Here is an 11,044-nt window from a genome sequence, read left to right as displayed (position 1 = left end):
GGAGCGGCCCCTCACGGTCCCCGTCTCTCCCCCAGGCCGGGACTGCCTGGGCTGCGCCAAGACGGGCAGCGGGAAGACGGCGGCCTTTGTGCTGCCCGTGCTGCAGGCGCTCTCCGAGGACCCCTACGGCATCTTCTGCCTCGTGCTGACCCCCACCAGGTACCGAGGGACCCCCGCGGCGGACTGAGCTGCCCCTGCCGCCGGGAACCGCCTCCCTGAGCCGCCCTTCCCTCCCTCCCTCCGCAGGGAACTCGCGCAGCAGATCGCGGAGCAGTTCCGAGTGCTGGGGAAGCCCCTGGGCCTCAAGGACTGTGTGGTCGTGGGCGGCCTCGGTGAGCAATATCCACAATATGTTGTTTTATAATACATAATGTTTTATATTATTATTATCATCATATTATTCTATTTTTATGCATATATACAATATATACATATATACTATATGCAATACCCACAATATGTTGTTTTATAATACATAATGTTTTATATTGCTTACATTATTATATCTTTATACATATGTATATAATATATACAATATATGCATGTACAATATAGATTCTATCTATACAATATCCAAACACACCTGCCCTGTTCCCCACGCAGACATGGTGGCCCAGGCCCTGGAGTTGGCCAGGAAGCCCCACGTGGTGGTGGCCACGCCGGGCCGGTTGGCCGATCACCTGCGCAGCTCCAGCACCTTCAGCCTCAGGAAGCTCAGATTCCTGGTAAGGCCCTTTCTTCCCGAGGGGTTTTTTTTTTGGGGGGATGCCCCGTGGGTGTTCCCAGCTGGCTGAGCGCTGGGGGGGATCCGTTCCCAGGTGCTGGACGAGGCTGACAGGCTGCTGGAGCAGGGCTGTGCCGACTTCACCGCCGACCTGGAGCTCATCCTGGAGCACGTCCCGGCGCGGCGCCAGACCCTGCTGTTCAGTGCCACCCTCACTGCCACCCTCAGCGAGCTCAGGGGCCTGGCTGCCAACGAGCCCTTCTTCTGGGAGGCCCAGTCTGAGTGAGTCCGGAGCAATCCCGTTCCCTCCCTGCTCCTTCTCCCTGGTTTTGCTGTCCCATCCGCTGCTGAGGCACCTCCACTGCTGGGCTCGCTTTGGGGTCCCTGACTGTGGGACACTGAGGGGCTGGAGCGTGTCCAGAGAAGGGAATGGGGCTGGAGCACAAGGAGAAGGGACTGGAGAACTCCTGAGGGAGCTGGGGGGGCTCAGCCTGGAGAAAAGGAGGCTTCAGGGGGGACCTTCTGGCTCTGCAACCCCCTGATGGGAGGGGGGAGCCAAGGGGGGTCGGGCTCTGCTCCCAGGGAACAACAGGACAAGAGGGAATGGCCCCAAGCTGTGCCAGGGGAGGGTCAGGCTGGACATCAGGAGGGGTTTCTCCATGGAAGGGGTGCTCAGGCATTGGAAGGGGCTGCCCAGGGAGGTTTGGAGTCCCCACCCCTGGAGGTGTCTGAGGAAGGCCTGGACGTGGCACTCAGTGCTCTGGGCTGGGGGACAAGGTGGGGGTCAGGCACAGGGTGGGAGGGCTTTTCCAGCCTCAGTGATTGGGGGATTCTGGGATTCCCTTGATCCTCACTTGGTGCTCCCCCCTGGCAGGGTGAGGACGGTGGAGGAGCTGGACCAGCGGTACCTGCTCGTGCCCGAGGCAGTGAAAGATGCCTACCTGGTGCACCTGATCCAGACCTTCCAGGACGAGCACGAGGACTGGTCCATCATCATCTTCACTAAAACCTGCAAGTGAGTGCAGTTGCTCCTTGGGGCTGCTTTGATGTGTCTTCACATCTGGCACAGGTTGCCCAGAGAAGCTGTGGCTGCCCCATCCCTGGCAGTGTCCAAGGCCAGGTCCAGTGGAAGGGTGTTCCTGCCCCTGTCCCAGCTCTGTCCTGAGCCATTTCCTTGGCACATCCTGATTGTTCTTCTGTTTTTCTTTCCTTCAAGGGACTGCCAGGTCTTGAACATGATGCTCAGGAAGTACAACTTCCCTTCTGTAGCTCTGCATTCCATGATGAAACAGGTGAGAGATGGGCAGATCTGGGAGGTGGCTGCTTGTCCAGCTGCATCCCTGAGCTGGGAGACTCCAAGCCCTGCAGCTCCTGTGGATCCAGATCCCTCACAGAGACTTTTCTCTCCACAGAGGCAGCGATTTGCAGCTTTAGCCAAGTTCAAATCCAGCATCTTCAAGATTCTCATTGCCACTGACGTCGCTGCCAGGTACAACATGGGCTCTGTTCCCAAAGGTCACAACCACTGTGGAGTTTGGGCTCAGTTTAGCAAGAGGAGAGCCTTAAATCCCCTACACTTGGGTGGGACAGGGATGTTCACAACACCTCTGAGCTGTGTTTTGGAACCTGTGTGTGTGAAGTAGCTCTGACCGTGTGTGTGTGTTTAGGAGGAAGGTTTCTCTGAGGCTCAGTTTGTTCCCTGGAATTTCTTAACTGCTGGAGAGTTGTGTGAGGAAAGAGTTTGTCCTCCAATCAGCCAATAAAGACCATATTTGTGGAATATGGGGCTGCTGGAGAAAGCAGGGAGCAGGAATTAAACTGCAGACACCCTTGGGATAGTGGAAGGTGTGGGTGGAATCTTTAAGGTCCCTCCCAACCCGAACCGTTCTGGGATTTTATAATTCCATCATGTTAAAGCTGTTTTCTCACCCTCTGCTCTCTTTGCCTGCATTCCAGAGGCTTGGACATTCCCACAGTCCAGGTTGTGATCAATCACAACACTCCAGGCCTGCCCAAAATCTACATCCACCGGGTGGGCCGGACGGCGCGCGCGGGTGAGCGGCACAACTCCCACTGGGATCCCCGGCCCTGGGATCCAGGGAGGGGCTGGGCCCTGGGTGGGGAGGGTCAGGAGGTGTCCCAGCAGCACTGCAGGGTTCTCAGGCAGTGGCAGATCCACTGGGATCCCTGGAATCCTGCCTTAGGATCGCAGTGGTGGATCACGCCGGGTCTGAGCCGCGCCGAGAGCGAACGGAATAAATAAAGACCCCTCTGAGCACCCCTCAGGCTGACTCAGGGGGCTGGGTGGGTTTGGAAGGGGTTGGGTTCATCTCCCTCTGCCTGTCAGCACTCACCTGTCCCTGTTTTTGCACCCTGCAGGCCGGAAGGGAGTTGCCATCACCCTGGTGACACAGTACGACATCCACCTGGTGCACGCCATCGAGCAGGAGATCAGTGAGTGGGGCCTTGGGGCATCCTGCTGGAAGGTGGGATCACACACTGCAGCACTCAGAACCCTGATTTCATCAGCTTTACCATCAAAAAGGTTTCTCTTCCCTGTGTGGCAAAGAGCAGGAGCACCAGAATTCCTGATTCAGCTCCTGAGTGCATCGGGCAGGAGGTTTTTGTCCTCCTGCTGTTTCTCGTGGAGTTCTCTCTGTAATCCCTTTGTCTTCCTTCTTGCCAAGGTGGACAAAAGGAACAGGTTGCTTCAGGTTCAGATTTCCCCGTTTTTTTGGGGGAAGCAGAGCCAATAAATGCAGCATCTTGTGCTGTGGGGAATCGTGGGCAGAGGGGAGGAGTGAACCTGCTGTGGGCTGAAGGGGTTGGAGCGATCAGAGCATCAATTCCCCCCATAGTCAGAGGAGCTGCAGTGGGTTTTTCACTAGTTGAGGATCTGCCCCTGGGGTTTTTTTTAACCAAGCCAATGGTGTGGAAATGTCTCACCCTGGTTCAGAGCTGCAGCTGAAGGAGTTCTCTGTGGAGGAGCAGCACGTGCTGGACATCCTCACCCAAGTGAACGTCACCAGGAGGGAGTGTGAGATTGTGAGTGGAACAAGGAGCCCCTTTGCCCAGGGGGCTGGAGATCCTGGGCAGATCCCTGCAGAAACACTTGGGGGGTGTGTGGGAGGGTTGTTTTGGTTTCTCTTCCCTTGGTTTGCTCTATTATTGCACGTTTTTGCAGCCTTTTTTTGCTGCTGGGTGTTGAAACTGGTACTTTTTGGTGGGCAGGCCCCAGAATGTCCTGGTGACCCTTTGGGGTTGTGCTGCTCCTCCCTGTGTCAGTCACTGACTGCCCTGCTGTGTTTTCCCTTTGCCAGGAGCTGGAGGGGATGGATTTTGATGAGAAGAAAGAAATAAATAAGAGGAAACAGATGATCCTTGAGGGGAAGGTGAGAGCTGGTTTGGTGTCCCTGGTGTGGAAAGGGAAGGTCAGCTCCTCCCTCACTGCTGTGAGATGAGGGCTTACTCCCCTTCTGGGTGCTGAGGGTTTATTTTAAAGGGTATATTAAATATTTTGAGATGAAAAAGTGCCCTGGAGGAGGGTCTGACCTTGGCAGCCCCCTTCAGTCGTGGGTGCCTGCGAAGGGCCGAGGGGCTGCCCCGGGCGTGTCACCGGTGCCCTGCCTTTGCCACGCTGCAGGATCCAGACCTGGAGGCCAAAAGGAAGGCAGAGCTGGCCAAGATCAAGAAGAAGAACAAGGAATGCCGGGAGAAGGTGCAGCAGACCCTGGAGAGGAGGAAGCAGCTGCAGCTGAGGAGGAAGCTGCAGAAGAAGATGGAGCGGCGGAACAAGCGGAAGGCGACGGAGGAGCAGTGACAGCCCCGGGCCTGGCCTGGACTGCCCTGGTTGTGCTGCTGCTTTGGGAATATTGGGATCTGACACCTTTCAATGTGGACACTTCTGGCTGAAATCGGTGTTGGGGAGAAGGGAAGACTCCCAGAATCCCAGAATGGGTTGGCTTGGAAAGACCTTAAAGATCAACAAGTCCCACCCCCTGCCATGGGCAGGGACACCTCCCACTATCCCAGGTTGCTCCAGCCTGGCCTTGGACACTTCCAGGGATATGGGGCAGCCACAGCTTCTCTGGGAAATCCATTCCAGGGCTTCCCCACCCTCACAGGGAGGAGTTTTTTAATGCTGCACAGTCCTGGCTGGGCCATTCCTGGCAGGCTGGATCAGCCTCCTGGGGAATCTTTCAAGCAGATGTTTCCCTTCCTCCACCAAAGGAGAGGCCAGACCTGGATTCTTGGGGCCATCAAGCTCCTCTGCCTCTCCCCCTTCATTCAGTCCCTGCTCTCTCTCCCTTCCCAGGGCTGTGGTTGCCACTCACACTTGTTTGGATCAACAGATTCTCCCCCTGAGCCAGAGTCTAAAAATACTGTGACAAAATGAGCTCAGCCTCTTGTCTGTGCCAGAGTTTTCCAAGAGGAAAATTTGTGGAGCACGTGTTGTGCTGCGTGGGGCTGATCCTGGGGTTTTTCTTGGAATGATCCTGCTTTGTGCAGCTGATTGATATTCCTGCCTGTGGGTTTTTTCTGCCTTGGCTCAGGCTCCAGCCCTGGGTGTTATCCATAGGGATAGCAGAGTCCTGGCTGGGAGAGCAGGGCCCTGTTTTCCTGGGTGATCAGTGGGTTCCAAGGCAGGTTCTGCACAGAAGATCCCCCAGGGGCAGGATTCCTTTGTTCCTTGCTCCATCCAAGAGAACAAAGTGGGGTTTCTGGGGTTCCCCTGTGTGTGTTTGGGACAGGGAGGTTGGTTATGCCAGAGGGGGCTGAGCTCTCCTAAAAAACCAGCTGAGTTTCCTTGTGGAGACAGAAAAATCCCAGAGTTTGGCTAGCTCTGTTCCAGGGTCAGCTTTGCTCCTCAGTGCCTTTTCTGTGGCTAAAAATCTGTTATTTCTGTCCTCTGGCTTAAAATAATTAGTGTGGCCAGTGCTCAAATAAATATTTATTGCAACACGTGACTGGATGTTTGATTTTTTGGGGAGTGAGGGGACTGTGGGGCCTTGAGGGTGGGGAGCAGCACCTGTGTGGAGGTAAAATGGGATTTATTTGAAGAGCTGGGTAAGGATTGAACCTGTTGTGGGTGTTGTATCCCTCTTTTCCTGGGAGCAGCAGTTCCTGAGGTGCCTTTCCCTCGTTGCCTCCCTCTCCCAGACACTTCCCAACCCTCTGTCTGGAGTCTCTGGTGGGGGTTTCTCTGTCTCCTTCCACGTGAGGTTTGATCAAGGGCTTTGTCTTCATCCAGAATTCCTTTTGATGCCTCCCTTGGCTGGGCTGGGAGGGGGGGACACGTGCTGGGAATCAGAGCTCTGGGTGGTGCTGGTGACGTTCCTGCTTCCCAGCAGCAGTTTGGGAGTGGCTGAGGAGCAAAAAGAGGTTGCTGGGCTGATTGGCAGGTGGGAAAATGCCTCAAATTCCCGGATCAGGAATTCCCTGGGCTGTGCAAGAGCTGGCCCATCACACACACCACCTCCCCCCATCACCTCTTGCCCTGGGCCTTCCCTGGCTCTGCTCTTTCCCGAGGATCTCAGGGATTCCCTGGCCGGGTTGCCATGGCAACTCTCCTCAATTTGGGATCTTTGCTGCATCTTCTCTCACCTGGACCATGTGTGGGTCCTGAGTCTGTGCTGGGTGTGCAGGGGGGACAGTCCTGCACCCTCCTAAAACCTGCACCCTCCTCATCCTCCCAAAACTTGCATCCTCATCCTCCCAAAATCTGCACCCTCCCAAAACCTGCACCCTCCTCATCCTCCCAAAACCTGCACCCTCCTCGTCCTCCCACAGCCCTGCACCCTCCTCATCCTCCCATCTCCTCTGGGTGTGAAACCACCACCTGCCTCAGACGTTCCAAGGGGCTCCTGCTCTTCCACCTCCCACCTTCCCAGGCAATTCCATCTCCACACTGATGGATCACGTGCCAAAATTGGCTGGTTTGGGTGCATTTAAGGAAATATTTGTCCCTGGAGTTTCCCCCCCTCCTCCCCAGTCCATATCTACCCCTCTCGTGGAGCAGCAAACACCTCCAGGTGCTTCCCAGAAAGTTTTCCAGGGAGAAGGGAGGGGCTGGGGATCCTCCTGGGTGAGAAACTCGGCGTTTGACAAATCCTCCCTGCTGGAACCTGTGCTGAGCAAGGGCACGTGGAGGTGAGGACAGGCTGGTGACATTGCAGTGCCCTCCAGGGGCCGGCACCCCCTTTGTTCCCAGGTGCTGGACGGGGCAGCAAAGCTCTGGATCTCCCCAGGGAATAAAAGGCAGCTGCAGTGGAACGGTCTGGGCGAGTTCTGGGGCCGGGATTGGGTTTCTCTCTGCAGGAAGAGCAGCGCTCGTGTCCGGCTCTGCTGCAGCTGCTCTCGGGTGTCCCCTTGCAGGGGCTGCACTGGGGGCATCCCCTCCCCCTTTCTGGGGACTGGACCCACTCAGGGGGGGTTTAATGCTGCCCAAACCCACCCCCCCCGGTGCCCCCTGCGCCGCTCCAGCCGCCGCTTCACCTTCGGCTGCTCTTTGCAAACACAAACTCAGCTCCTCTGAACGCCCTAAAAAAGTCACTACACCAGCTCTTCCCTCCCCAGGAATGGCCTTTCCCACCCTGCCCGGGTCTCCTCCCGGGTCTCCCCCGCCGGGTTTGCCGGCAGGTGGCAGCTGGGGAGCTCCGGACGCCTTTGCTCCTGGATCCCGCCGTCATTCCCAGGGAAATGGGGAGCACAGGGATGTCAGAAACTGGTTTCAGAAAGCGGGGAGTGAGGGGGACAGGGCTGCTCCCGAACCCCGCCCCAGCCGGGGGCTGCTGCTGGCAGGATTCTCCTGGATCCTTTCTGGATTGATCCTGACCCTGCACTGCTCCATATTCCTGCTGCTCCATCCAGGGCTCTCCTCCCAGATCCCGGAGTTCCCCTGTTGGACCTTCACCTTCCCTGCTGCACTTTAAAGCTCTTCCCAGCCGGTTTTTGCCGACGAACCCCCCTGCCCACGACATTCCCTCCTCCAGGGCTCGGCTGAGCTGCCCAGGCGCGTCTCCCCTCCGGGCAGGACCCTCTGACTCCCCTCGTCCCTCCCCGGCAGCACCAGGACCCCAAAAACGGGACAGAGGGCAGAAACGCCTGGAATATTTTTCCTCCCGTGCCGGCTCTGCTCGATTCCTTCCCACCCCTCGCTCCCGGCAGCGGCTCCGTGTCCTGAGCGCATCCCTGAGGACTCGCTTGGGATTCCCGTCGCCTCTGGAGGGAGCGCGGCTGGCGGGGAGAAGCCGACTCTGCTCAGCTCGAGCCCGTTGCAGAGGCTCATCCCCATCCCTTCACCTCTGCCCGGCAATTCCCAGCGCCAGCCCCGAATTCCCGAGCCCGGACACGGCAGGATGGCAGGAGAGGTGCCACTCGTGCCGCCCCTCCCCGGGCTCAGACGCTGTTTTCAGGTGCCCTGGCAAGGGCTGGGCAGGGATGGCTCGGCCTGGAAGGTGAGAGGGAAACGTGTCCATGTGGTGCCTACTGGGATCTGATCCCACCGTTATCCCGGTGCCGGGGGGAACAGGAGGCAGAGATCCGGACCCTGCCCTGTCCCACGGCCCCGGGGGACACGAGGCAGGAGCAGGGACAGGGGCTGGTGCTGGGGCAGAGCCCACCCTGCTCCGGGGGGTCCCACGTGTGCAGGGCACAGGGGGAAGGGGGGACAAGTCACACCTGGGGCAGCCTGTGAGGGTCCCAGTGAACTCCAGGGGGGACAAATGTCCTGGAAGAGCTGCTGTGGGACTGCAGAGCCCTTCCCTGTGCTCTGTCCGTGGGGACAGAGGGGATGCCGTGGGGACAGGGATGATGCCATGGGGGCACAGGTGATGCCATGGGGTTAGGTGTGGCACCAGGGGGACAGGGGTGATGCCATGGGGACACAGGTGATGCCAGGGGGACACAGGTGATGCCAGGGGGACAGAGGTGATGCCACAGGGACAGAGAGGATGCCATGGGGACAGGGTGATGCCATGGGCACACAGGTGATGCCAGGGGGACACAGGTGATGCCATGGGCACACAGGTGATGCCAGGGGGACACAGGTGATGCCACAGGGACAGAGAGGATGCCAGAGTGACAGAGGTGATACCATGGGGACAGAGGGGATGCCATGGGGACAGGGGTGATGCCAAGGGGACACAGGTGATGCCAGAGTGACAGAGGTGATACCAGGGGGACAGAGGTGATTCCAGCCTCCTTCCCCTTCCCCCTTGGTACCTTCCTAGACCTGCAGTGACAGTGGCCTCCAAGGACATGGAATTTGATTCCCACTCCTTGGCAGAGCCCTGGAGGTGCTGCCAAGGTGCTTCAGGTGGGACCTGACTGACCCCCGGGTGTGGCTCCTTTGGGTGCCCCGTTGCTGGAGCTGCCACATCTCCAGTCTGGAGTGTTCCTGCTCTTCCCAGAAGTGCCTCACTTCCAGCATTATTCCAGCTGCTGGTTTTTGGGAGCCGAGGGAGGAGACAGGGCTGTGTGTGCACGGGATGATGTTCTCCCTCGGAGCAGAAACAGCCTCGACACACCACGACCCAATAACCACAATAATTACAAATTACTCCGGGAGAGGGCATTTTGGGGGGCTGTTCTGTGCTCAGGAACACTCTCACAGACACACATTCCACTTGCCTTCCTCCGGAGCACGTGGAAATGGTGTCCCAGGGTGTGCATGTGTGTGTGTGTGGGGGGGGTCACACGCACGGCCTGTGCTCCCTGTGCTGTCAAGTGTAAACAGACCATTTCTGCACTAAAAATAACCCTCTCCTCTGAGGAAGGCAGCAGCTGATCTCTGCAGCCCAGATGCAGGAGCTCAGAAGGCTGAGGTCACCCACTTTTCATTAATGGCATTATTTAATTACGAACTCCCCCGAGTCCCTCTTGGAAACAAAAGGGCCTCGTTGCTTGGCCTCCATCAGGGGCTTGTTTCAGGGTGTCCTCATAAAAATGCAGACCTCCAAGCCAGTCTGTTAAGTGACTTTGACGTGAGAGTGTCCAACAGCACCGCACGCATCACCGGGGGCTCCACGGCGGCTTTTTGGGGAAAAAAAACAGACTTTTGCCTCTTGTTTAAAATCACTCAGCGGACTCAGAGAATCCCCAGCGTGGCCTGTGCTGAACCCTTCCCCTCTTGCCTCTCCAGGCACCTGGTAGGGGCTGTAATTAAAGTCCAACAGGGGTTCAGGGAGGGTAATTGTGCACTTTGTGGAGCAGGAGGAGGAATCCAAGCCGGCGAGGGGAGGGAGCTGGTGGGGTCTGCCAGGACTGGACTGGCACTGCTGCTCAGCCTGGAAGGGCTGTCTTGGCATCTCCCAGCTGGCTTTTGCATCAGACACATCCTTTTTCTGAGACTGGCATGTCCAAGCTGGTCAGCAGGACCTTGGCTTGGCTCTGGATCCCCCCTGGCTGCTGCAGGGGGTTTGATTTGTTCATGTGTGAGTCCTTTCCCCCCCTTTATTAATGTCCTGTCTAGGTGTCCTATGAATAATTAACACCTTAATTTGCCCAAAGCAGTGAGGTCTCTGGAGGTACCTGCAGTCAGGAGCATCTCCCACCCTCCCAAAGCCCTCTGGGATGGAGCTGCTGATGGGAATTGTTGGGAGAGTGAAGCAAACACAGGAGTGCAGCTCTGCCAGCCAGCCCTGGCTTTTGGAACATGGGATTTTCCTCCTTTTTGAAGCAGGAAAAGCATAGCTAGGAGGGGTTGGAGGGGGCACAGGGGGGATGTGCCAGTGCTGCTGCTCCGAGGCAGGACGGGAACCCTTTGGAAGTGCTCCCCGGGGTGGGGCAGATGGAATTTTAGTTCTGTCTCGTTGCTAACCAGGGATTTAGGGCATTTGTGGAAATAGCTGGTGATAAATGGGGTTTCATTAGCTCAGGAGAGGGGAAGACTGCAGAGGAAAGTGCCTCTCCCAGACCCATCCATCACCCGGCCCTGCGGTGCCTCCAGGAAGGGCTGGGAACAAACGCTGAGCCCGGGACAGAGCTCATCAAAAAGCCACTCTGCAGATTGTTCTGGCAAGGAAAAGGATGGCACCAGCCCCTGGGGGGGGAGAGCCACGGGGAGAGTGGCCTCTGCTCCTGGTTCCTGATGGGGAAGCAGCAAAGGAGCAGAGCCAGGGATGGGACTGGCTCGGGGAGCCACGGGCTGGCACGGCAGGAACAGCTCCTGGGGAACAGCTCCCAGCAAACCCCAGGGTCAGGGAACAGCTCCCAGCAAACCCCAGGGCCAGGGAACAGCTCCCAGCAAATCCCAGGGCCAGGGAACAGCTCCCAGCAAATCCCAGGGCCAGGGAACAGCTCCCAGCAAATCCCAGGGCC

The 11,044-nt window shown here is 57.6% G+C and overlaps 1 protein-coding gene across 1 annotated transcript in view; it reads left to right on the top strand.

Annotated features, from left to right (window-relative positions):
- The window catches only part of DDX49 (DEAD-box helicase 49), a 4,866-nt gene extending 322 nt beyond the window's left edge, over nucleotides 1–4,544 (top strand). The window contains exons 2-13 of the mRNA XM_017838165.1: nucleotides 5–159; nucleotides 247–332; nucleotides 604–725; nucleotides 819–1,006; nucleotides 1,599–1,739; nucleotides 1,941–2,016; nucleotides 2,137–2,213; nucleotides 2,681–2,778; nucleotides 3,104–3,178; nucleotides 3,681–3,769; nucleotides 4,045–4,116; nucleotides 4,368–4,544. Of these exons, the coding sequence (XP_017693654.1) occupies nucleotides 5–159; nucleotides 247–332; nucleotides 604–725; nucleotides 819–1,006; nucleotides 1,599–1,739; nucleotides 1,941–2,016; nucleotides 2,137–2,213; nucleotides 2,681–2,778; nucleotides 3,104–3,178; nucleotides 3,681–3,769; nucleotides 4,045–4,116; nucleotides 4,368–4,544 (1,356 nt within the window). The remainder of the gene's footprint in view (nucleotides 1–4; nucleotides 160–246; nucleotides 333–603; nucleotides 726–818; nucleotides 1,007–1,598; nucleotides 1,740–1,940; nucleotides 2,017–2,136; nucleotides 2,214–2,680; nucleotides 2,779–3,103; nucleotides 3,179–3,680; nucleotides 3,770–4,044; nucleotides 4,117–4,367) is intronic.
- The last annotated feature ends 6,500 nt before the right edge of the window (nucleotides 4,545–11,044 follow it).

The sequence above is a fragment of the Lepidothrix coronata genome, unplaced genomic scaffold, assembly GCF_001604755.1.
Source record: "Lepidothrix coronata isolate B3197 unplaced genomic scaffold, Lepidothrix_coronata-1.0 Scaffold327, whole genome shotgun sequence".
Taxonomy (NCBI): domain Eukaryota; kingdom Metazoa; phylum Chordata; class Aves; order Passeriformes; family Pipridae; genus Lepidothrix; species Lepidothrix coronata.
The sequence above is the reverse complement of the archived record's forward strand: the minus strand, read 5'-3'. Positions and strand labels throughout refer to the sequence as shown.